The sequence below is a fragment of the Bombina bombina genome, chromosome 1 (genome assembly GCF_027579735.1).
Source record: "Bombina bombina isolate aBomBom1 chromosome 1, aBomBom1.pri, whole genome shotgun sequence".
Lineage (NCBI taxonomy): Eukaryota > Metazoa > Chordata > Amphibia > Anura > Bombinatoridae > Bombina > Bombina bombina.
The window spans coordinates 1,368,592,160-1,368,619,438 of NC_069499.1; the positions used below are offsets into that span (position 1 = coordinate 1,368,592,160).

Below are 27,279 nucleotides of genomic sequence, written 5' to 3' on the forward strand. Positions count from 1 at the left end.
TGCCGTTTGTCTCCAGTCCTGGGGGCTCACTTGTCTGTTTTCCTTAGGGCTTCAGAGAAAGGGGAGCCCAGTATTAGAGTTGCCCAGCTATCTGAGCCTACATCGGCAAAGCACCTGGTCTGGAAGTACATTCAAGGACTCAAAATACATTTCCCAGGAAAAACTGGTGAAGAGCTGGAGTGTTAGTTGCACGTATAGTGACAACCTCATGATCGAGACGGGAATAACTGAATGTGAGTAAATATATGTGCACCAGTCTCACACAAAACTGCAAGTTATTTTGGTTTCCTATGAGCCTTATAAGTTGAAATGACCCACAATGCAATGTTAATGTAATGCGACCTAGTCCAAAATGTATAGACACTTACCTTTCCATGATATCATCATTGTCATGGTCCAGTCACATTTCTGTCTTGCTTTATATCTCTGAAGTCTTATATAACGTTTCGTTTAGAAATCTGATATGTTACTTGTTACAGTTTTACTATATTTTAACCTTTCCTGTCCCTCACAGGTGACATTCCAATACCATACATAAATACAGCACCACTAATAGTGCACGGTGGTGAGGTAAAACTGCAACTCCTCTGTATAATGTGAAAATACATAAAGTTCACCAGCACTGTTTGGATAAAACATTCATCTTTTATTGAAGATCCTTAAAAATAGCAACGTTTCGTGACCATATGTCACTTAATCACTTAATCAGAGCATGATTAAGTGACATATGGTCACGAAACGTTGCTATTTTTAAGGATCTTCAATAAAAGATGAATGTTTTATCCAAACAGTGCTGGTGAACTTTATGTATTTTCATCTCACAGGTGACATGGCAGGAAATATCACAAATTTTGAGACTAAAGCACTTTTCATTTTTTATTTATAGTTTTTATTGAAATTAGAAAGTATACAGTCATATACATTACGACCATGACAAAAAAAGATAAACATTGAAAATAATAAAATCTAATGTAGTCATCAGGCTGCCAAATTATAAAAAGGGAGTATAGCAAAATCACTCTGTATGGATTACTGTAGTCTGGATCCTGGAGGAAGGAAATATCTATCAATTGTGATTTAAGTGAAAAATGTAAAGGGACTGTATACACCAATTCTCATATAACTGCATGTCATAGACACTACTATAAAGAGGAATATGCACAGATACTTATATATATAAATCCAGTATAAAAACTTTTAAAAACGTAATTAGAAGCTCCCAGGTTAGCACTGTTGATGAGGTTAGGCTGGGACAACCACTGAAAGGGGCTGGGAAAGCAGGAAGGGCAGACACCCCCCCCCTGCCCTGCATATGAAAATACCCATTACACAACCAGGAGTCTGTAGATATCCGTATATATCTAAAATTTTGGGGCTTGGTTAGGAGTCTAAAAATCAACACTATCATCTAAATAACGAGATTTGAGCTAAACAGTTGCGTTATTTCACCCTCCATAGCGCTGCCATTACTAGTTTCTGAAAAGCCTCCTTGTGCGTGCGATATGGTGGCGTTAAGCTCCATACCGCACAAAATCCAAGGGCTGCTTTGACATGCTCGTGCACGCTTTCCCCCATAGACATCAATGGGGAGAGAGTGTTAGAAAAAAAAACTAACACCTGAAGTGCAGAATGGCGTTTGCCGGAACGCAACCCCATTGATGTCTATGGGGGAAAAAATGTTTAAACATAAACCCCTAGTCTAAACACCCTTAATCCACCGCTCCCCGACATTGCCGCCACTATAATAAAGTTATTAACCCCTAATCTGCCGCCCCCGACATCGCCGACACTAATAAAAGTTATTAACCCCTATTCTGCTGCTCCAGACATCGCAGACACTATAATAAAGTTTTCTTTTCTAAGGTATGGTCAGTCCACAACGTCATCAATTACTGTTGGAAATATCACTCCTGGCCAGCAGGAGGAGGCAAAGAGCACCACAGTTAAACTGTTCAGTATAACTTCCCTTCTCACAAACCCCAGTCATTCTCTTAGCCCCTGTCAATGGAAGAGGTGAAGTTTTGGTGTTTGAAGAAAATTGGATTTCTTTTGCTACAAGCAAGATTTTTGGGTCTAGCCGTACTCCATGTTAATCAGTAGGGTAGTGGTGGCTTTAAAGCAGTTAGGAACTTGTAAGGTGGGCCTTGCTGTGTTTTCCTAACATATTTGCTGCCCATTGTATAGAAATACTGTTTTTTCTCTTTCTACAGGTCTCTGTGAGGAGATGTGTCCTTTCATGGCTTGTAAGTTGTCCTCCTGCCGGACGGCCAGACTGTTTTCTGGGTATGGGAGACTGTGCACTTCATAAGGTGAGCTGCAGAATTATATGGGACATATGTATCCTTTACTTGGATACTAACAGGCAGAGAGTAGGAACTTAGAGTGCGACTGGAGACCAGGGATTTTTACTTCTTTTGCCTTGAAGTATAACCCTTTATTCGTGGGGGTTCAGCTAAGCAAGCTAATAATTACATCAATTATAATAATAAGATAATAATTATTATGTGCTTATGGTAATTGCTAGGAACTACATAATATTTCCTCTGCCTAGAGAATTCGTCTTATACTGAGGACAGATGCTTCTCTCTCATAGTGGGGTTCCTTGAGGAAGCCAATGGGTTAGGAAGACATGATGGAGACGAGATCGCCTCCCCCTTGTTTACTGTTAATATGCCGGTCTAACTGGCTGCTGTAGTTTAGACTGTTCCACTGTTAAGCGGTAGCGCTTTCATTGTGGAAATTATTTTAAACTCTGTTTGGGCTGCGACTGTTTTTACAGGGAGTATGCAAACTGTGAATCAAAATGTTTATTGAAAGGTTCCAGTATGTGCTTTTGATCTTCCGCCATGACTGAGATGTGGCGGGAAGAGACGTAGCATTTTCTGAGAGGGGAAGCAGAAGCGCGCGCTTGTTTACGGCGCTGTTCCCCATCGGCGGCTCACGTGACCCGACTCTCCTCTAAAGATTAGTCTGGCACCGGAGTTTGTAGTTGTAGACTAATGGAGCTATGCCATGATCCTTATGCATTTTTAAAGTGCCAGTATGTTAACATGCAAGGATATTTTCAATCTAATTTAATTTCTTCAGTTAGGCTGAAGAGTTTTTGCATAATTGTCAGTTTTCTCCAGAAGCCATATCAGAGTTATTAAAGTACAAATACATCTCATATTAACACTTTTCGATATTATTTATATCATGTTATATTTTTTAATGTTAAAATAATGTTACATATTTCAATGTTAAAATAAAGGTTCTTTATTTCTTATTTCATGCTGCATTAAGAATGTATATGTCTTTATTTATGGCACTAGTTGTTTCTTATATGCAATTCTGCTCTGCTTGCTTGGCTACAACTTTCTCATCTAAGAGATAGGTTGTTGCCCGCTGAACCCTATGTTTTTCAGGTGGATGCTGTTCAGACAATGCCACAGCTTACACCTTAGACGTCCCAAGCCTCAATAGCATCACATGCAGTGCCCTGCGGTTCCTCTCAATCTCCTGGAGGAGTTATTTGCCTGCAGAAATGACTGCCCATGTATCTTCTGCAGTATCTGTGGCATTATGTGATTTTCCTATACTTAAGGGAAATCCCAAGAGGAAAATTAGAGATTCAGATAGTAAGGTTTCTGTACCTCCTAATGCTACACTGGTTGCCTTTCTCATAGGTCTGATGATATGTCAGTAGCCACTGAGGGTGCAATCTCATATTCGGACAGTTTAATTCCTTCATCTGATGCTGAAGTAGTATTCTTCAGATTTAAGCTTGAACAACTTTGTGTATGGTCAAAGGAGGTTTTGGCTACTTTGGAGCGACAACGATACGTATGTCGTTGTTAACCCTAAAGAATCTAGTAATCTTTATAAGTACTAGGATTCCTCTGTGGAAGTTTTTCCTGTTCCAGACCGTGCTAGGAGAATTTTCACAGGAATGGCAGAAGTCAAGGTTTCTTTTTTCCCCGTTTCCTGTCTTTGAAAACATGTTTTCCTGTCGCTGTCTCCATTAAATATCAGGGTGCACGGTGCCTAAAGTAGTAGGGCATTTCTACTATGATTCCTAGAGAGGATAGCTGTTCTTTTCAGGATCAATGGACTAAGCTGGTGGCTTACATGAAAAGTTTGTATTGCCACTGTGTCAAATGAGGCATCTTATTGGTGCGATGCCTTGTCTGATTCCAATTTGGTAGAGACTCCTTTAGAGGAGATCCAGTACAGAATTAAAGGGACAGTCAAGTTAAAAAAAACTTTCATGATTTAAATAGGGCATGTAATTTTAAACAACTTTCCAATTTACTTTTATTACCAATTTTGCTTTGTTCTTTTGGTATTCTTAGTTGAAAGCTAAATCTAGGAGGTATATATGCTAATTTCTTAAACCTTGAAGGCCACCTCTAATCTGAAAGCATTTTGACAGTTTTTCACCACTAGAGGGCGTTAGTTCATGTGTTTCATATAGATAACATTGAGCTCAGGCACATGAATCTCCTAGGAGCAAGCACTGATTGGCTAAAAATGCAAGTCTGTCAAAAGAACTGAAATAAGGGGGCAGTTTGCAGAGCCATAGATACAAGGTAATCACAGAGGTAAAAAGTATATTATTATAACTGTGTTGGTTATGCAAAATTGGAGAATGGGTAATAAAGGGATTATCTACCTTTTTAAACAACAAAAATTCTGGAGTTTACTGTCCCTTTAAGGCTCTTAAGCTAGCCAATTCTTTTATTTCTGATGCTACCATGCAAGTTTTTCATCTGGGGAGCCAAGATATCTGGCTTCGCTGTGCTAGCCTGCGGGGCATTGTGGACTGTGGATTTTTCCTCTGAGTCCAAGTTTCTGGTGCTTCCTTACAAGGGTAAGATCTTGTTTGGTCCTGATCTGACAGAAATAGTTCTGATATTACGGGTGGAAAAGGGTTGATAAGACTAAAGGAGTTTTGTCCCTAATATGGGATCGGTCCAAGTGGGGGGGTTGAAGCTCTCTGTTTGTTTGTCTTCCAACATGGATATGAGATAGGCTGTGGACATAGTATCTCAGGGTTACTGCATAGTAGTCATTCCTTCCCTCCCAGAGGCAGGTTCCACCTCTCAATTTTATCTGCAGGCCAGATAACAGTGAAGCATTTTTGTAGTGCTTTTGGAACTTCTCTTCCCTGTGAGTGATAGTTCCAGTTCCTGTAAGGGAACAGGATCTAGGATTTTATTCATTCCTGTTTGTGGTTCCCGGAAGAAAGGGAATTTTTCATCCTATGGTAGACCTACAGTGTCTCACCAAGTTGTCTCAGGGTACCGTTCTTCAAATGGAAACCAGTGTTTCCATTATTCCTTTGGTCTAGGAGGGTCAGTTCACGGTGACCATAGAACTGGAGGACGCATATTTTCAAGTTCAAGGGGGCTATATTGGCAGTGGTCAGGTTTCAGAGAATTGCTGTGGTGCCCTTCCTGGACGATATAATGGTTCAGATGCCATCTTTTCAACAAGCAAACTCTCATACAGAGATCTTGTTGTCTTTCTTCATTCCCACGGATGGAAGTGAATCTGAAAATGAGTTCCTTTGTTCCAGCTACAGAGGTAGTTTCTTAGGGAACATATTAGTTTTCCCATCTCTGAAAATATTTTTGACAGAGGTCAGAAAATAGAGGATTCATTCCTCTTGCCTCTTTCAGGGCCCTTCAGTGGCTCAATGTATGGAGGTATTTGGCCTGATGGTTACTTCATTGGACATCATCCCTTTGATTGATTCCATCTGAGAGTCTGCTTTTATGCGTGTTTATGCAGGGGTCTTGTGGTTCTGTCTCGGAGGATAGATTTAGATCTGTCGACATGAGATTCTTCCCTGTGGATCAGAGAGGGGAATTGGTGGTAGAGCGCTCGCTTAGCTTGCGAGAGGTAGCGGGATTGTTGCACGCATTCTCCAGAATCTTTTGGTTTTCTCAGGAGCATCTGTCTCGGGGGGGGGGGGGGGGGAAAGGTTCTTGGACACCTTCCTGAGTAATAGTGTTGCTAGCCTGTTGGGTTGGTAACTATGGACTTGTTCGGTAGGCGGACGCTCACATTCGTTGTTTATCCACTATTCACATTTCAGGAGTGAATACCGGGAGCGGACTTCTGGAGCAGTCAGAGTTTTCATCCCGGGGAGTAAGCGCTTCTCCCGGAGGTTTTCTCCAGGTTAACCTTCAAATGGGGGGTGCTGGAGTTGGAGATACGCCAAGCTTTCAAGTTATGTTAAAGGTCAAGAGATCAGTTGGCTGCTCTGTTAAATGCCCTGGCGGTTCCGTGGGATTTCAGCCTGACATCCCTGTTCCTCAGTTTGCTCTCCTTTCATGAGTCATTGCTCGTATCAAATGGGAGTGAGCATAGGTATTTTAAATGAAATGTTTTTTATTATCCACACTCCTCGTCACATAACATCAGGAAAAATGCATACAATTAATCATGCCAAGACATCATATCTCAAGGTGTAACTGTTATAATACATAACAAACAGTCCTATCAGAGTACTTTCAGTTTCAGAAGAGATCTCAGATTATTGAAGTGTCCCTGAGTCCATATATATGCTTGCATTGAATATAGATAAAAAGTTGGCATCGAATTCTCTTTCCTGCAGTTAGAGTCTATATAGTGTTTTGGAATTCCCTTTGACAGAGTGTTTGCCTTTTAACCTTTAGTTCCCCCAACTTTTTCTCTACATCACCAACATTAAGATAGTTTCAAATGGGAGAACCTGAATACAAGGGGCATAAAGTTCAAACATTTCCAACATCATTAACAGCATTATAATAACAATAACTAAAAAAAGCTTAATTAAGCTAAGAAAAAATACAGAAGAAAAATTAAATAAAAAACAAAAGAAAACACAACCTGCACGAATCAATTTTATGGATCTACACCTCGACATTGTACAATGTATCCTTATCTCAGCTAAGTGTTGCTTACTCATCTTGCTCTGTGTCTGTGGTTTATCTTAGGACTACTATCTCCTAGCTTGCTTCCTCAATTGCTCTATTATTTCCCTCTAGTACCCAGTAGTACCAGACCTTCTGAAATTGAGATTCTGTACCCTGTACCTCTGCGGCTGATTCATACATCAGGTAGACCAGCTTGATCTTAGCTAATACCTCTGACCACGATGGGACTACCGTTTTCCAGCATTTAGCAATCACTATTCTAGTTGTGGTGCACAGTATTCTGACAAATGTGTTAATGTACTTGTTTAGTTTGGGAATGGGCTCATGCAGTAAGGCCTGAGCAGGAGCTAGATAGATCTGCTCGCCCAAAACTATTCTTAATAATGAATACAATTTCTGCCATATTTTATTAACTGTGGGACATTCCCACCACATGTGAAGGTAAGTTCCTGTCACCTTACATCCTCTATAGCAAAATTTGGAGCTTACTTTTCCCATATGAGCAGTTTTGCTCGGGGTCAGATACCATCTAAACAATGTTTTTAAAATGTTTTCTCTTAAGTCAGCACTAATGAGACCTTTGCTAGCTTGGTGCATCATCTCATTCCATCCATCTAACTCAAACTCTTTGCCAATATCAGTTTCCCATTTTAACATTAGTGTTGTTTTGGAATCGTTTCTAGTTTCCTGAATGGAGATATATAAATTGGAGATCGCCCTTTTAGGTCTAGTTTGTGCTGTGCATAGGTGCTCAAGAATAGACTGCTTGCCATGTGTCGGGTATTTAGTCATGTATGAGTTTATAGCTGTCGTCACCTGGAGATACAAAAAACAATGAAGTGTAAGGGGTTCAAGTTTCTGCTGAAGCTGGGTGAATGTCAATAATCTGCCTTGAGAGTAGAGCATAGGTATTTTAATAGTCCCTGCATAGTCTCGCAGGATCTGGTATACAGACCTAGCAGAGATGTATTTCTTCCACCTCTTCTTTCTAATTCAGAGTCCATTCTTTCATCAAACTTTCGTTTTCTCTGAAGCTTTCTGCTTGGAGATTGAATGCTTAGTTCTGTCTAAGCGTGGTTTTTCTGAATATGTCATTGAGACCATGATTCAGGCTCGCAGGTCTGTTACTGGTAACTTTTACCATAAGGTATGGCGTAAATTGGTGTGAATCCTAGTACTACTCTTGGAAGTAGGGTAAGGATTCCTAGGGGTTTCTATAGGAAGGTCTGGAGGACGGTTTGTCATTCAGTTCTCTGAAGGGTCAGATTTCTGCATTATCTTTTTTTACTCAAGTGTCCGGCGGATGTGCCAGATGTGTAATCTTTTTCTCAGACCCTGGTTAGTATCAGGCCTATGTTTAAGTCTGTTGCTCTTCTTGGAGTTTTAACCTTGGTTTTAAGGTTTTCCAGCAAGCTCAGTTCGAGCCATAGCATTCCATAGATTTTAAATTTTTATCTTGGAAATTTTCTTTTTTTGCTATATCTTCTGCTTAAGTTTAGGTACTCTCAGCTTTGCAGTGTGATTCCTTTTATCTTATTTCAGATAAGGCGGTTATTTATCCTAAGTGGAAATATTGTTTGGGAACTTGTTGTTCCCTCTCTGTGGCCTCATTCTTATCTCTTGAGGAACGTTTGTTCACAATTTGGATGCTGTGCGTGCTTAATATTTTCTCTTCTGTTTTTCTTTGTTTTCTCTGTAACAGAAAGCTACTGCTACTTCTGTTTTCTCTGGTTGAGAAGTTTTATTTGTTTGCTTTTCAGACTGCGGGGCTGCAGTCTCCTGAGAGCGTTATGTCTCATTACATGAGGACTGTCTCTTCTTCTGTGTATCGGTTTTGCAAGGTTGTTACTCGGTCTTCTTTGCATACTTTTTTCAAATTTGATCAATTTGACTTTTTTGCCTCGGACGAGGTTTCTTTTGGAGGAAAAGTTCTTCAAGCTGTGGTGCCTTCCGTTTAGGTCTGCTGTCGTGTCCCTCCCTAATCATCTGTGTCCTCTTGCTTGGTTATTGGTTCCCAACAGTAATTGATGATGTCGTGGACTCACCATATCTTAGGAAAGAAAACAAAATGTATGCTTACCTGATAAATTTATTTATTTCCGGATATGGTGAGTCCACGACCCCGCACTTTATTTTTAGACAGTTGTTTTTTGACTAAACCTCAGGAACCATTACCTTCAGTCGAATGACTGGGGTTTGTGGGAAGGGATGTGATACTTAACAGTTTAACTGTGGTGCTCTTTGCCTCCTCCTGCTGGCCAGGAGTGATATTCCCAACAGTAATTGATGACGTTGTGTACTCACCATATCCGGAAAGAAATACATTTATCAGGTAAGCATAAATTTTGTTATTAACCCCGCTCCCTGACATCGCCGCCACTATAATAAAGTTGTTAACCCCTAAGCTGCCGCCACTAATAAAAGCTATTAACCCCTATTCCGCCGCTCCCCGACATCGCCGCCACTAAATAAAGTTATTATCCCCTAAACCTCCGGCCTTCCACATCTCCACCACTAAATAAAAGTATTAACCCCTAAACTGCAAGCCCCCCCCACATCGCAAAACACTAAATTAAACTATTAACCCCTAAACCTAACACCCCCCCTAACTTTAAATTAAAATTACAATGTAACTATTTAAATAAATAAAAACTTACCTGTAAAATTAAAATAAACCTAACATTAAACTATAAATTAACCTAACATAACTAATCTAATAAAATAAAAAATACTACCAATTAAAATATCTAAATTACCTCATACATTACTTTGTGTTAATGTACCTGTGAATTATATTTTTCCCCCCAGAGATCCAGATGACCCTTAGGATTAATTATTACATCATAGATATATGGTTTTAGGAGGGTCTTTATATCTGTACACTGACCAGTACATACTCCTTAATAATTTCCCATTATTGAGGAATTCTCTTAAAATATTACCTACCCGAGTCCCACTTGCATATATCTACCCTCATCCTACCTTACCCTCTTATAGCTACCTAGAGCCGATTATACTGTTAAAATTTATAGCACAGCTGCTCAAGTGCTTGCCCCCCTATACATAATTTTTCCAGGAAGTTCCTCTGTGTGTTTTATGCCCCATATTATTAGCGAACCTTAAGCTCCTCCAGATTACCATTCTAAGAGACTCTGTCCCCCCTCCCTCTTCCCTTTCCAATTTAGAGCAGCTCTGGCTCGCTGAACTTCTTTTCCCTCCCAAAAAAAAGAAAAAGAAACTCATCATAGTAATCCCCATTTTGCTTCAATTTATCCTGAATAGCTAAACCACTCTATGCTTCCCATAGCAATTTGGGGACCATCCTTATCCTTATCAAAATACAGGTTATAAAAAGAGGTTTCATTATTATATGTCCCAGTTACTCATCCTATATTATAAAAGGCCAAGTGTGTTTGTCCGAAGCTGTCATGCGCAGTAGAGACAAACACACTTGGCCTTGAGATAGGGAGCGCGAGGTGCACAAACAGCTGTGAGGTCTGGGGAGCGCGAGGTAAGCTACTCAACAGCTGTGAGGTCTGCTGCGTGAGAAGCGGCCACGCGCTCCCCAGACCTCACAGCTGTTTGTGGCCGATGGGGGCGTGGCCGGGCGTTGCAAGGGGCGTGGCCGGGCGGGGTCCCGCGATGTGAAGACAGAGCCAGAGAGGGAGCAGGAGAGGGGGGGGAGAAGGGCCAAAGAGGGGGGGAGAGAGCCAAAGGGGGGAGAGCCAAAGAGAAGGGGGGGGGGGCAAAGAGAAGGGGGGGAGAGCCAAAGAGAAGGGGGGGAGAGCCAAAGAGAAGGGGGGGGAGAGCCAAAGAGAAGGGGGGGAGAGCCAAAGAGAAGGGGGGGGGAGAGCCAAAGAGAAGGGGGGGGAAGAGCCAAAGAGAAGGGGGGGAGAGCCAAAGAGAAGGGGGGGGGAGAGCCAAAGAGAAGGGGGGGGAGAGCCAAAGAGAAGGGGGGGGGAGAGCCAAAGAGAAGGGGGGGAGAGCCAAAGAGAAGGGGGGGGGGAGCCAAAGAGAAGGGGGGGAGAGCCAAAGAGAAGGGGGGGGGGAACCAAAGAGAAGGGGGGGAGAGCCAAAGAGGGGAGAGAGAAAGCCAAGGAAAGGGGGGAGAGAAAGCAAAAGAGAGGGGGGAAGAGAGAGCAAAAGAGAGGGGGGAGAGTGCAAGGGGTGGAACCGCTGTACTGCAAAAAATGGCCCGTGTACACGGGCTTTAGTACTAGTCCTATATAATAAAAGGCCAAGTGTGTTTGTCCGAAGCTGTCATGCGCAGTAGACAGCACAGCACGAGGACAAACACACCTGGCCTTTGAGAGTCCCTAAGTCTCTTCTCTGCAGTGCGAGCAGAAGTGGGCGTGACTGGGCGTGGCCGAGCGTGAAGGGGGCGTGGTCGAGCGTGAGGGCCTGAGGGGGCGGGGCCGAGCGTGAAGGGGCGGGGCCAGGCGGGCCGTGAAAGGCTGTGCAGTCTGAGAGCTCAAAAGAGGAGAGAGAGGGGGTAGGGAAAAGATAAGAAAGGTGAGAGAGAGATCAAGAGGGGAGAGAGAGATCAAGAGGGGAGATAAAGAGAGCACAAGAGAGGGAGCAAAAGAGAGGGGGAGAGACAGCAAAAGAGAGGGGGAAGGAGAGCAAAAGAAAGGGGACAGAGAGATCAAAAGAGAGGGGGGGAAGAGAAAGAGAGGGGGAGGGGGGGAGAGAGAGAGGGAAGGAGAGAGAGGGGGGGGAGAGAGAGGGGGGGGGAGGATGAGAGAGGGGGGGGGGAGGGGGAGAGAGAGAGGGAGGGAGAGAGAGGGGATGGAGGGGGAGGGAGAGAGAGAGGGGAGGGGGAGAGAGAGGGGAGGGAGAGAGGGGGAGAGATAGAGGGGAGGGAGAGAGAGAGAGGGGAGGGGGAGTGAGAGAGGGGAGGGGGAGGGAGTGAGAGAGGGGAGGGAGTGAGAGAGGGGAGGGGGAGTGAGAGAGGGGAGAGAGAGAGAGGGGAGGGAGGGAGAGAGAGAGGGGAGAGAGAGAGAGGGGAGGGAGGGAGAGAGAGAGGGGAAGGAGAGAGAGAGAGCGAGGGGAGGGGGAGGGAGAGAGAGAGGGGGAGAGAGAGAGCGCAAAAGAGAGGGGGAGAGAGAGAGAGGGGGGAGAGAGAGAGAGAGAGGGGGGGAGAGAGAGAGAGGGGGGGAGAGGAGAGAGAGAGAGGGGGGAGAGAGAGAGAGAGAGGGGAGAGAGGATGAGAGAGAGAGAGGGGGGGAGAGAGAGATAGAGGGGGGAGAGAGAGATAGAGGACGAGAGATAGAGGGGGAGAGAGGAGAGAGCTAGAGGGGAGAGAGAGAGATAGAGGGGAGTGAGAGGGGAGAGAGAGAGGGGGGGGGGAGAGACAGGGGAGAGAGAGAGCGCAAAAGAGAGGAGGGAGAGAGAGCGCAAAAGAGAGGGGTGAGAGAGAGCGCAAAAGAGAGGGGTGAGAGAGAGAGCACAAAAGAGTGGGGAGAGAGCGCAAAAAGAGGGGGGAGAGAGAGAGCGCAAAAGAGGGGGGAGAGAGAGAGCGCAAAGAGGGGGGAGAGAGAGCGCAAAAGAAGAGGGGAGAGAGAGCGCAAAAGAGAGGGGGAGAGAGAGGAGCTCAAAAGAGAGGGGGGAGAGAGAGCGCAAAAGAGGGGGAGAGAGAGCGCAAAAGAGAGGGGGGAGAGAGAGATCTCAAAAGAGAGGGGGGGGAGAGAAAGCGCAAAAGAGAGGGGGGGAGAGAGAGCAAAAGAGAGGGGCAGGGAGAGAGAGAGAGAAGGGGGGAGAGAGAGATAGAGGGGAGAGAGAGAGAGAGATAGAGGGTGAGAGAAGAGAGAGCTAGAGGGGGAGAGGGGAGAGAGATAGAGGGGAGTGAGAGGGGGGGAGAGAGAGAGAGAGGGGGGAGAGAGAGAGAGGGGGGGAGAGACAGGGGAGAGAGAGAGCGCAAAAGAGAGGAGGGAGAGAGAGCGCAAAAGAGAGGGTGAGAGAGCGCAAAAGAGAGGGGTGAGAGAGAGCGCAAAAGAGAGGGGTGAGAGAGAGAGCACAAAAGAGAGGGGGAGAGAGAGCGCAAAAGAGAGGGGGAGAGAGAGAGCGTAAAAGAGGGGGGAGAGAGCGCAAAAGAGGGGGGAGAGAGAGAGCGCAAAGAGGGGGGAGAGAGGAGAGCGCAAAAGAGGGGGGAGAGAGAGCGCAAAAGAGGGGGGGAGAGAGAGCGCAAAAGAGAGGGGGAGAGAGAGAGCTCAAAAGAGAGGGGGGATGGAGAGAGAGCGCAAAAGAGGGGGGAGAGAGAGCGCAAAAGAGAGGGGGGAGAGAGAGATCTCAAAAGAGAGGGGGAGAGAAAGCGCAAAAGAGAGGGGGGGAAGAGAGAGCAAAAGAGAGGGGCAGGAGAGAGCGCAAGGGTGGGACTCCTGTACCCTGCAAAAAATGGCCCGTGTGGAACGGGGCTTTAGGACTAGTCTCTTATATATACAAGTCCTTTATACCTGTCCTCAATCCTGTATATCATAACATCTTATAATCCACAATTCAGATACTTTTATAACGCCCTTCAGAATTTATATGCGCATTGGTGAATGTGTTACCCTATTTGCAGAAAGCTCTTATTTGCATGTATCTAGTAGATATTATATTTATATTTGTAATATTGCTACCTCAATAAAAATTGTTTAAAAAAAAAAATATATTTCTAAATTACAATTTTAAAAACCTAACACTACGAAAAAAAATAAAAAATCTAAATTACAACTAAATTAAAACAAATCCTACAAAAAAAATTAATAATCGGCGTTTACCAAAAATAATAAACACTAAAATCACGAAAAATAAAAAACACTAAGATTACAAAAATAATAAACTAAATTATAAAAAATAAAAACAATTACACCTAATTTAATAGCCCTATAAAATAAAAAAGCCGCCCAAAATAAAAACACCCCTAGCCTACAATAAACTACCAATAGCCCTAAAAGTTATATTAATATACTTTTTTTTTATATATACTTTTTACCTTTTTAATTACCTTGTATCTAAGCCCCTGCAGACTGCCCCCTTATTTCAGTTCTTTTAAGAGACTTGCATTTTAGCCAATCAGTTCTGACTCATAAATAACTCAATGGCGTGAATCTCTATATGGCCACACATGAACTAATGCCTTTTAGCTGTGAAAAGTTGTCAAATGCATTCAAATAAGAGGTGACCTTCAAGGCTTAGAAATTAGCATATGAGCCTACCTAGATTAACTTTCAACTAAAAATACCTAGAGAACAAAGCAAATTTGATGATAAAAGTTAATTGGAAAGTTGTTTAAATCACATGCCCTATCTAAAATTCCTTTAAAAGGCTGAGGTGTGGATAAAAATAGAAAGTTGTGAACATTTGAGCCATCCCGCACATTTTGCCCTCTGCTATTTCAGTTAAATTATGTATTTGAGCTTTCCTTTCTCAATTAATTTGGATAATGGGATTGTATGGTCCCATTCAGTCATTCTTATATATCCTTTATCAAGCCCCCACCATTTCAGCATTCAGTGGGATCGGGAATAGGGGGTTTGCGAGCAGTTGATATATTTCTATCAGATGATACAATAGAATTCTATACATTAAACAAATGCTTATGAACATTGAGTTGTGAGCATTGTGGTGGTCTTAAGTCTTTTGGCACCCAACATAAGACACCAACATGAGGGACTTTGAGAATATAGGAATCTAAGGAGACCCAGGCTTTGTATGCACTTGCACCATGTCAATAGAGAATCCTCTGGTGGGTAACCGCTTTATAATAATCTTTGATATCTGAGAGGCTTAAACCCCCATTCACTGGTGGGCCTGTATAGGTTCTCTCTTTTGATCCTGGGTCTGCTTTTGCCCCAGATGAATGAGTTAATATGCCCCTGCATTTTTCCTATAAACCAGTTAGGCAAATAGAAGACATACAAGATTATAGGCATTGTGGTCATTTTTACAGAATGGAATTGACCCCACCAGGAAATTGATTAAGCTGACCATAATAATATATCTGAATGAAGAGTGAAATATAGTTTTTATCAAATAGTTTTGAGGGATCAGGGGATAAATTAATACCAAGGTATTTAATAGCTTCTGCTTAGAGCCATAGTGGGCAGATGGAAGCTAAAGACTGGAATTTGGTTAAAGACAGTGAAATTTCGGATTTTTGGGTGTTCACAAGAAAATTGGAGGATAGTGCTGGAATGGATTGAGATGGTGAGGAAACAGAGAACAACACGTTGTCGCTATTTTAAAGTTATTAGGGCCAAGTTTGATGCCTTCAATGACCTGATTTAGATGGATATGGGAGGGTAGATCTCCATAGATAATATAAATAGAATGGGGTGATAGAGGGCAGCCCTGACGGGTGCCATTTTGAATACTAAAAGGATAAGATAGTATTTAATTTGCTAATGACCAAATATGTGGGAGATCATTTTAGGGCCAAATTCTTCTAAGGTGAGTTTTAGAAACTGACAATTAGTATATTCAAAGGCCTTTTCCACATCTGTCACAATTGACACAGATTTCATATTTTTAAACTTTGCGTTGTCAGCCGTATATAGTCAGCCCAGGATCTAACCCAATTGCTAGCGTGAAAAGATAGAACACACGCCTAGCACACTGAGGAATATCCAGGACGTGACCCACTCAGGAAACAAATAAGTAGGATATAAGGTTCTCCCAACAGAAATAGTAACACTGTATATCTTCTTGATTACAGGAAACACTAAAATAATGTCTCTTTAAGCAGGTTACTGGTAAACAAATGATAGTAGGAAATAATGTCCCTTTAAGCAGCAAACAATAGATAAATGCTCTTTCTTTGCAGATTTGCAACGAATAAGATAATGTCCCTTTAAGCAGGTTAGTAGCAAACAAATGATTAAAGATTCTTCTTTGCAGGTTTACAACAAATAAAGATAATGTCCCTTTAAGCAGGTGATTAGTAAACAAATGAGTAAAGATTCTTCTTTTCAGGTTTACAACAAATAAAGATAATGTCCCTTTAAGCAGGTGATTAGTAAACAAATGATTAAGTCTCCTTCTTTGCAGGTTTGCAACAAATAAGAGAATGTCCCTTTAAGCAGGTGATTAGTAAACAAATGATTAAGGCTCCTTCTTTGCAGGTTTGCAACAAATAAGAGAATGTCCCTTTAAGCAGGTGATTAGTAAACAAATGATTAAGGCTCCTTCTTTGCAGGTTTGCAACAAATAAGAGAATGTCCCTTTAAGCAGGTGATTAACAAACAAATGATTTAAGGCTCCTTCTTTGCAGGTTTGCAACAAATAAGAGAATGTGCCTTTAAGCAGGTTACTAGCAAACAAATGATTAATGCTCCTTCTTTGCAGGTTTGAAAATAAGATAATGTCCCTTTAAGTAGGTTACTAGCAAACAAATGATTAAAGATCCTTTTTGCAGATTTGAAACAAATAAAGTATAATGTCCTTTTAAGCAGTATTAGCAACAAATGATTAATGCTCCTTCATTGCAGATTAGAAAACAAATAAAGATAATGTCCTTTTAAGCAGGTATTAGCAAACAAAGGATTAGTACTTCTTCTTGCAGGTTTTAAACAAATAAACAAGCAATGTCAGATAAACAAGGGAGATCAAATCCAGAGAGAGGTTCCTAGGAAATGGAAGGGAATTCAGGCACAGGAAAATCTCAGGAGGAAGAGTTGAAAAAATCAACAGAGTACTCACAGATCCGAAGACAGGATTTTACAAACGGGCCCCCAAACAATATCTCCCGCCGAGATTTAAAGGATGAGAGAGAGGTCCGGCATCAGAGGGAGGTTCAGGAAAATACGTCACGTTGCTAGGCAACGTGACGTAAACACAACAGAGAGCTCCGGGAGCCGCAGTGAGGCGGCGATGAACGGAAATCGTGACAGCACCCCCCCTTCAAGGACCCCTCCGGGGGACAGGAGCAGGCTTGGAAGGATGAAGCTTGTGAAACGCCGTAATCAAAGCAGGGGCGTTCACCTGCCGAGCGGGTTCCCAGGATCGCTCCGTAACCGGATAACCCTTCCAATGAATGATGATAGTACAAATGCTTGCCACGAAGTTTGGAATCCAGAATGTGACTGACCTCAAATTCAGGATGTCCATGAACCAAAAGAGGTGGAGGTTGTAACATAGGTTTAGAATACCTATTAGACAACATAGGCTTCAGAAGAGACACATGGAATACAGGTTGAGCCTTGAGAGTCTTGGGCAGAGCAATTCGGTAGGCAGTAGAGCATACTTGACCCAGTATTCGGAAAGGACCCACATACCGTGGGCCCAATTTGGCGGAAGGCTGCTTGAGACGAAGATGACGTGAAGAGACCCACACCTTATCGCCAGGCCGATATTTGGGAGCTTTCTTTCGTCGAAGATCAGAAAAGAACTTATAACGTTTGGAAGCCTTGGAAAGAAGAAGACGTATCCTCCTCCAATGACGAGTTAATCTCCGGGCAGTTAGATCAGAAGCAGGATTTTCCGTGGAAGAAGTATGAAGGGGAAATGTTCTGGGTTGAAACCCATAGGCTGCATGAAAAGGAGAGGTCTGAAGAGAGGAATTGTATCGGGCGTTATGAGCCAATTCTGCTAATGGGAGATAGCCACTCCAATTAGAATGATGATGATCCACATAGTGCCTAAGATAAGTTTCCAGGCACTGGTTTACCCTTTCGGTTTGGCCATTAGATTCTGGATGATGTGAGGTAGATAAAGAGATCGTTTGTTCCAAAGTGCTTGCAGAGTGGATCTCCAAAACCGGGAAACAAATTTGTACCCCTCTATCTGAGACGATATCAGAGGAAAGCCATGTAATCTCACAATGTGTGAAAGAAATAGTTCAGACAGTATTTTGGCAGATGTAAACCAGGTAAAGGAATGAAGTGTGCTGTTTTAGAAAACCTGTCAACAACTACCCAAATAGTGTTGTTTCCAGCTGAAAGAGGAAGGTCTGTAATAAAATCCATGGATAAATGGGTCCAAGGCTGATGAGGAATGGGTAACGGCTGGAGCAAACCAGAAGGAAGTTGACGAGGAGTCTTATTGGCGGCACACTGTGTGCACACTGAGACATAATCTTTAACATCCTGAGAGAGAGTAGGCCACCATACATGTTTCTTGAGATTCCGAGCGTGTGTTACTGATGCCAGGATGTCCAGATGAGAGGGCTGTCATGAGCCCAAAACAGTATCTTGGAACGAAGACGTTCAGGAACAAAGAGAAGACCATCAGGGGGTTTACAAGACAAGGGAAGATTCTTCTGGGAAGATGCAAATCTTGTAACCAAGTATGTTGATAACTGGGCTAAGACTTTATGAGGTTGAAGAATGTTACTAGATTCAAGAGTTGAGGTATCTTGAAATTGTCTGGAAAGGGCGTCGCTTTGATATTCTTAGAACGGGTATATAAGACAGATTGTAATGAAAACGTGAGAAGAATAAAGACCAACGTGCTTGTCTGGAATTCAGTCGTTTGGCTGTTTGAAGATATAGAAGGTTCTTATGGTCAGTGAGTATAGTAAATGGTAAGGAAGGTACCTTCTACCAATGCCTCCATTCGTCCAAGGCCATTTTAATGGCAAGCAACTCCTATTGCCTACATCATAATTTAATTCAGAAGGGGTGAATTTCTTGGAGAAGAATCCAACAGGATGAATCTTTCCTGTGTCAGGTATTCGTTGAGAGAGAACAGCCCCAGCAGCAACAGAAGAAGCATCCACTTCTAAGATGAATTGAAAATCCGGATTAGGATGACGGAGGACAGGTGCAAGAAGAGAAGGCTTCTTTGAGAGATCGAAAGCGGTGAACAGCCTCAGGAGGCCCCATGCTTTACAATTTTGCCCTTTCCTGGTGAGAGACGTAAGAGGTGACGTAATTGTAGCAAAATCCTTTGATGAATTTTCTATAATTAACTGGCGAAAACCCAGAAACGTGAAGAGCTTTAAGAGAGTCAGGTCTAGGCCAATCCAAAATGGCAGAAAGTTTAGTTGGATCCATCTCAAACCTGATTCGGAGATTACATATCCCAAGAAGGGTATGGATCTTTGATGAAAAGAACATTTTTCCAATTTGGCAAAAAGATGATTGGTTCTTAAACGTTGAAGTACCCTCCTGACGTGATGTATATGATCTTGGTAGTTTGAGAAAAAATAAAATGTCGTCAAGATAAATGATGACAAAAATATTCAAAAACATCCCGAAAAATCTCATTCACAAAGTGTTGAAAAACAGCAGGGGCATTACACAGCCCAAAAGGCATGACCAGATATTCATAGTGCCCAAATCGAGTGTTAAAGGCTGTCTTCCACTCATCCCCTTCGCGCATACGGATGAGGTTGTATGCCCCACGAAGGTCTAGCTTGGTAAATATGGTGGAACCTTGAAGATACGTGAATAATTCGGGAAATAAGGGGTAAAGGATACCTGTTCTTGATGGTTAATTTGATTTAGCCCTCTGTAATCGATACAAGGTCGCAAGCCGCCATCCTTCTAACCACAAAAAAGAATCCAGCCCCTACAGGAGATGAGGGAGGGTCGAATAAAACCTCTGGCCAGATTATCTTTGATGTATTCTTCCAGAGCTACATTTTCAGGCCCTTGAAAGTGGGTAAGTCTTGCCTCGAGGATAGGGAGCTCAGGGAGGAGATCAATGGGGCAATCAAATGGACGGTGAGGAGGAAGACGTTCTGCTTCTTTCTTAGAAAACACATCGACCAAAATCTTGGTAAGGCATAGGTAAAGAACCAGTAGTGTCGAAAGTGAGAGCAATAGTGAGTGATGCCTTGGTAGGTTCTTGAAGACATTTAGTATGGCAAGAGACCCCCAAGAGGTGAGTTCCCCATGGGTCCAAGAAAAGGTGGGGGTTATGCAATTGAAGCCAAGGAAGACCCAAAATTATAGGAAATTGAGGAGTAGAAATAACATCAAAACATATCTTCTCACAATGAAGGACTCCGACGGAAAAAAGTATGGGTTTAGTAGTAAAACTGGATGAATCCGGAACCCCAAAGGATCTCCACTCACAGTAGAGACAGAGACTGAAAACTTTTTTCTTATCAAGGGAATTGTGTGAGTATTCACAAAAGTGGAGTCAATGAACACTCCTCCTGCGCCAGAATCGATAAGAGCTTGGGTATGTATCTTGCTACCACCAATTTGAAGAGTCACTGAACAAAAAGTTTTTTATAGAGGGAATGAACTTCTTTATGGCTTAACCCAGTTCCCCTGGACAAAAGTTAAGCCCTGGCTTTTACTGGCCTGGTAGGACACTCTCTTATTAAATGCCCCCTTTAAGGCCACAGTATAAACACAGGGCCAAGAGAACGTCTTCTTAAACGCTCAGTTTCTGTTAATTTTTATTGTTCCAACTTCCATAGGTTCAGCTTGGTCAGGAGAGGAAGAAGTATGCGTTACTGGGTTAGAAAAACGAGTGAGGCCAGACGATAAGGGGTTCGAGTTGAAGATTCTGATTTCTTTCTCTTTCTTGTATGACGTTCCCGGTATCTAGAATCGAGACAGATACAAAGATTTATCAAGGATTCAAGGGATTCTGGAAGTTCCCGATACACCAATTCGTCTTTGAGACGTTCTGAAAGTCCTTTACGAAAAGCTGCTCTAAGAGCTCCTTGATTCCAAGTAGTTTCAGATGCAAGAGGTGCGGAACTCAATAGCATACTGGGACACAGGTTGACCACCCTGTCGTAGGTCTAAAAGAGAGGCTTCCGCAGCGGAAAGACCTTCCAGGTTTGTCGAATACGTTAGAGAATACTGAAAGAAAGGTATCCCACATCCTGAAGTAAAGAATCATTCTTTTCTAACAAAGGTGATACCAGGCCAAAGCTCTTCCTTTCATTAAAGAAATGAGGAATGTAATCTTAGAAGAGGGAGTAGCAAAGAGGATAGGACTGTTACGAAAGTGAAGTCGGCATTGATTCAAAAACCCCTACAGTCTTCAGGATTCCCATCGTATTTGTCTGGGAAGAGGTATCCTGGGACTCACTTGTCCTTGTAAATTGGTTGTTGGGATTTGGAGGAGGAGAAGCTCAATAGGATTAGGATTGGGAGGAATAGGAGCAACCAAGCTCGGTAAAAATGTGTTATCTTGATCTCTCGCTTAGAGTCCAAGGATTGTAAGAGGGTAGCATGAGAATCCCAGTAATTGCCCCTGGTGAGTCACGGCCATGGATAAATCAGTGGGGTCAATTTTGGCCCGTTTGTATTGTCAGCCGTATATAGTCAGCCCAGGATCTAACCCAATTGCTAGCGTGAAAGATAGAAACACACGCTAGCACACTGAGGAATATCCAGGACGTGACCCCACTCAGGAAACAAATAAGTAGGATATAGGTTCTCCCAACAGAAATAGTAACCACTGTAATATCTTCTTGATTAAAGGAAACACTAAAATAATGTCTCTTTAAGCAGGTTACTGGTAACAAATGATAGTAGGAAATAATGTCCCTTTAAGCAGCAAACAATAGATAAATGCTCTTTTCTTTGCAGATTTGCAACGAATAAGATAATGTCCCTTTAAGCAGGTAAGTAGCAAACAAATGATAAAGATTCTTCTTTGCAGGTTTACAACAAATAAAGATAATGTCCCTTTAAGCAGGTGATTAGTAAACAAATGAGTAAAGATTCTTCTTTGCAGGTTTACAACAAATAAAGATAATGTCCCTTTAAGCAGGTCGATTAGTAAAACAAATGATTAAGGCTCCTTCTTTGCAGGTTTGCAACAAATAAGAGAATGTCCCTTTAAGCAGGTGATTAGTAAACAAATGATTAAGGCTCCTTCTTTGCAGGTTTGCAACAAATAAGAGAATGTCCCTATAAGCAGGTGATTAGTAAACAAATGATTTAAGGCTCCTTCTTTGCAGGTTTGCAACAAATAAGAGAATGTCCCTTTAAGCAGGTGATTAACAAACAAATGATTTAAGGCTCCTTCTTTGCAGGTTTGCAACAAATAAGAGAATGTGCCTTTAAGCCAGGGTTACTAGCAAACAAATGATTAATGCTCCTTCTTTGCAAGGTTTGAAAATAAGATAATGTCCCTTTAAGTAGGTTACTAGCAAACAAATGATTAAAAGATCCTTTTTTTGCAGATTTGAAACAAATAAAGATAATGTCCTTTTAAGCAAGGTATTAGCAAACAAATGATTAATGCTCCTTCATTGCAGATTAGAAACAAATAAAGATAATGTCCTTTTTATGCAGGTATTAGCAAAACAAAGGATTAGTACTTCTTCTTGCAGGTTTTAAACAATAAACAAGCAATGTCAGATAAACAAGGGAGATCAAATCCAGAGAGAGGTTCCTAGGAAATGGAAGGGAATTCAGGCACAGGAAAATCTCAGGAGGAAGAGTTGAAAAAATCAACAGAGTACTCACAGATCCGAAGACAGGATTTTACAAACGGGCCCCAAACAATATCTCCCGCCGAGATTTAAAGGATGAGAGAGAGGTCCCCGGCATCAGAGGGAGGTTCAGAAAATACGTCACGTTGACTAGGCAAACGTGACGTAAACACAACAGAGAGCTCCGGGGAGCCGCAGTGAGGCGGCGATGAACGGAAATCGTGACATGCGTAGGACATTAAATGTTAAATTTCTTATGGTTATTTCTCACTTCCCCAACACGGCACAAAGCTGTCTTTATCGTATGAATTATATCATGAAGTATAGTGTTTATACGTTTGGATAATATTTTGCCCAGAATTTTTATGCCTGAGTTTTAAAGGGATATTGTCTGATAACTGCCTGGGTCTATAGGAGATTTGTTAGGTTTCAGTATTACTGAGATGTGTGCCTCTAACATATCAGCAGAGAAGGCCTGATTATTGTATAAGTTTAGCTGGAAAAGGTGACGGTGCCAGTATGCATTTAAATGCCTTATAGTAGGCAATTTGTGATACTTTCTGGTTCTGGGCTTTGTTCCTATTGGAAGATCTGAGATGGCAGATAATACTTCAGGTTAAAGTGAGTAGGTCATGTAGGTCTTCTGCTTCGAAGGGTGTAATTTGATAAGGTGGGCATCCTTTATATGTTGGGTCATGTGAGATATATGTTCTGGGGAAGTGTCTGTTTTTAAGTTGTATAATTTGGAATGATGATTACACCAATTCCCTTGCTATCATTAAACATATGAGTTGTTATGTAGACTAAGTCTATGTATATGGGAGTTGGTAGATTGTGTTTTTAGCGCTCTCGCTAAAAGGGGGCCGGCATGGTTGCCTTTGTAGAAATATGATTTTTTAAAGAAAAAAGTGCAGGTTCTTCTCTGGTTGTGGATAGCAAGGCAAAGGATTTCTCCTGTTAAGTGTGGTCAGTCCACGGGTCTTCATTACTTCTGGGATATTAACTCCTCCCCAACAGGGAAGTGCAAGAGGATTCACCCAGCAGAGCTGCTATATAGCTCCTCCCCTCTACGTCACCCCCCAGTCATTCTCTTGCACCCAACGAATAGATAGGATGTGTGAGAGGACTGTGGTGATTATACTTAGTTTCATACCTTCAATCAAAAGTTTGTTATTTTATAATAGCACCGGAGTGTGTTATTCCTTCTCTGGTAGAATTTGAAGATGAATCTACCTGAGTTTTTTCTATGATTTTAGCCGGCGTAGTTAAGATCATATTGCTGTTTCTCGGCCATCTGAGGAGAGGTAAACTTCAGATCAGGGGACAGCGGGCAGATTAATCTGCAAAGAGGTATGTAGCAGCTTATTATTTTCTGACAATGGAATTGATGAGAAAATTCTGCCATACCGATATAATGTAAACTCAGCCTTAAATGCAGTAGCAGCAACTGGTATCAGGCTGTCATGTATGTATATTTTACACTTCAGTATTCTGGAGAATGGCACTTCACTGGAATTATACTGTATGCATAAGACTTTAGCCTAATTTGCAGGGACTAGCAACAGGCTTTTTAATAACACTTAATTTATTTAATGTTAAACGTTTTTTGCTGGCATGTAAAATCGTTTAATTTTCTGAGGTACTGGGTGAAAAAATGTTTTGGGCACTAATTTTTTTCCACTTGGCAGTCGTTTTATTTAATTTATGACAGTTTAATGATCTCTCTCACTGTTGTGTGTGAGGGGGAGGGCCTTTTTTGGCGCTTTTGCTACGCATCAAAAAAATTCAGTCAGAAGTTTATTGTCTTCCCTGCATGATCCGGTTCATCTCTACAGAACTCAGGGGTCTTCAAAACTTGTTTTGAGGGAGGTAATCACTCACAGCAGAGCTGTGAGATTGTAGTTGACTGTGATAAAAATCGTTTATTTCTGTATTTTTTTTCTGCTATCAGGGTTAGTTATCCTTTGCTAATGGGAGCAATCCTTTGCTAAAATTGTGTTTTTACAAAGATTTGATGCTATAACTTTTCAGTTTATTAATTTTCAACTGTCATAACTTTTTCTGTGCTTCTTATAGGCACAGTACGTTACTTCTAAATCTAAATTACTTAATATACCTTTCAAAGGGCAGACCTTATTCGGGCCCGGATTGAAAGAAATTATCGCTGACATTACAGGAGGTAAAGGCCATGCCCTGCCTCAAGACAGAGCCAAACCTAAGGCTAGACAGTCTAATTTTCGTTCCTTTCGTAATTTCAAAACAGGAGCAGCATCAACTTCCTCTGCACCAAAACAGGAAGGAGCTGTTGCTCGCTACAAACAAGGCTGAAGACCTAACCAGTCCTGGAACAAGGGCAAGCAGGCCAGGAAACCTGCTGCTGCCCCTAAGACAGCATGAATTGAGGGCCCCCCGATCCGGGAAATGATCTAGTGGGGGCAGACTTTCTCTCTTCGCCCAGGCTTGGGCAAGAGATGTCCAGGATCCCTGGGCGTTAGAGATCATATCTCAGGGATACCTTCTGGACTTCAAATCCTCTCCCCCAAGAGGGAGATTTCATCTGTCAGGTTGTCAACAAACCAAATAAAGAAAGAGGCGTTTCTACGCTGCGTACAAGATCTTTTATTAATGGGAGTGATCCATCCGGTTCCGCGGTCAGGACAAGGACAAGGGTTTTACTCTAATCTGTTTGTGGTTCCCAAAAAAGAGGGAACTTTCAGGCCAATCTTGGATTTAAAGATCCTAAACAAATTCCTAAGAGTTCCATCGTTCAAAATGGAAACTATTCGGACAATTTTACCCATGATCCAAAAGGGTCAGTACATGGACCACAGTGGATTTAAAGGATGCTTACCTTCACATACCGATTCACAAAGATCATTACCGGTATCTAAGGTTTGCCTTTCTAGACAGGCATTACCAGTTTGTAGCTCTTCCATTCGGATTGGCTACGGCTCCAAGAATCTTCACAAAGGTTCTGGATGCTCTTCTGGCGGTACTAAGAACGCGAGGAATTTCGGTAGCTCCGTACCTAGACGACATTCTGATACAAGCTTCAAGCTTTCAAACTGCCAAGTCTCATACAAAGTTAGTACTGGCATTTCTAAGGTCGCATGGATGGAAGGTGAACGAAAAGAAGAGTTCTCTCTTTAAACTCACAAGAGTTCCCTTCTTGGGGACTCTTATAGATTCTGTAGAAATGAAGATTTACCTGACAGAAGACAGGTTAACAAAGCTTCAAAATGCATGCCGTGTCCTTCATTCCATTCAACACCCGTCAGTAGCTCAATGCATGGAGGTGATCGGCTTAATGGTAGCGGCAATGGACATAGTACCCTTTGCACGCCTACATCTCAGACCGCTGCAATTGTGCATGCTAAGTCAGTGGAATGGGGATTACTCAGACTTGTCCCCTACTCTGAATCTGGATCAAGAGACCAGAAATTCTCTTCTATGGTGGCTTTCTCGGCCACATCTGTCCAGGGGGATGCCATTCAGCAGGCCGGACTGGACAATTGTAACAACAGACGCCAGCCTACTAGGTTGGGGCGCTGTCTGGAATTCTCTGAAGGCTCAGGGACAATGGAATCAGGAGGAGAGTCTCCTACCAATAAACATTCTGGAATTGAGAGCAGTTCTCAATGCCCTTCTGGCTTGGCCCCAGTTAACAACTCGGGGGTTCATCAGGTTTCAGTCGGACAACATCACGACTGTAGCTTACATCAACCATCAGGAGGGACAAGAAGCTCCCTAGCAATGATGGAAGTATCAAAGATAATTCGCTGGGCAGAGTCTCACTCTTGCCACCTGTCAGCAATCCACATCCCGGGAGTGGAGAACTGGGAGGCGGATTTCCTAAGTCGTCAGACTTTTCATCCGGGGGAGTGGGAACTTCATCCGGAGGTCTTTGCCCAAATACTTCGACGTTGGGGCAAACCAGAGATAGATCTCATGGCGTCTCGACAGAACGCCAAGCTTCCTCGTTACGGGTCCAGATCCAGGGATCCGGGAGCGGTTCTGATAGATGCTTTGACAGCACCTTGGACCTTCGGGATGGCTTATGTGTTTCCACCCTTCCCGATGCTTCCTCGATTGATTGCCAGAATCAAACAGGAGAGAGCATCAGTGATTCTAATAGCGCCTGCATGGCCACGCAGGACTTGGTATGCAGATCTAGTGGACATGTCATCCTGTCCACCTTGGTCTCTACCTCTGAAACAGGACCTTCTGATCCAGGGTCCCTTCAAACATCAAAATCTAATTTCTCTGAAGCTGACTGCTTGGAAATTGAACGCTTGATTTTATCAAAACGTGGTTTTTCTGAGTCAGTTATTGATACCTTAATACAGGCTAGGAAGCCTGTTACCAGAAAGATTTACCATAAGATATGGCGCAAATACTTATATTGGTGCGAATCCAAGAGTTACTCATGGAGTAAGGTTAGGATTCCGAGGATAACAGAATTTATGTTTACCTGATAAATTACTTTCTCCAACGGTGTGTCCGGTCCACGGCGTCATCCTTACTTGTGGGGATATTCTCTTCCCCAACAGGAAATGGCAAAGAGCCCAGCAAAGCTGGTCACATGATCCCTCCTAGGCTCCGCCTACCCCAGTCATTCGACCGACGTTAAGGAGGAATATTTGCGTAGGAGAAACCATATGGTACCGTGGTGACTGTAGTTAAAGAAAATAAATTATCAGACCTGATTAAAAAAACCAGGGCGGGCCGTGGACCGGACACACCGTTGGAGAAAGTAATTTATCAGGTAAACATAAATTCTGTTTTCTCCAACATAGGTGTGTCCGGTCCACGGCGTCATCCTTACTTGTGGGAACCAATACCAAAGCTTTAGGACACGGATGAAGGGAGGGAGCAAATCAGGTCACCTAAATGGAAGGCACCACGGCTTGCAAAACCTTTCTCCCAAAAATAGCCTCAGAAGAAGCAAAAGTATCAAACTTGTAAAATTTGGTAAAAGTGCGCAGTGAAGACCAAGTCGCTGCCCTACATATCTGATCAACAGAAGCCTCGTTCTTGAAGGCCCAT

The 27,279-nt window shown here is 42.6% G+C and overlaps 1 protein-coding gene across 2 annotated transcripts in view; it reads left to right on the forward strand.

Annotated features, from left to right (window-relative positions):
• DENND4B (DENN domain containing 4B) overlaps positions 1–27,279 on the forward strand; it is a 497,540-nt gene that overhangs the window by 272,601 nt on the left and 197,660 nt on the right. For both annotated transcript variants that reach the window (XM_053704155.1, XM_053704162.1), the window contains exon 20: positions 48–233. In XM_053704155.1, the coding sequence (XP_053560130.1) occupies positions 48–233 (186 nt within the window). The remainder of the gene's footprint in view (positions 1–47; positions 234–27,279) is intronic.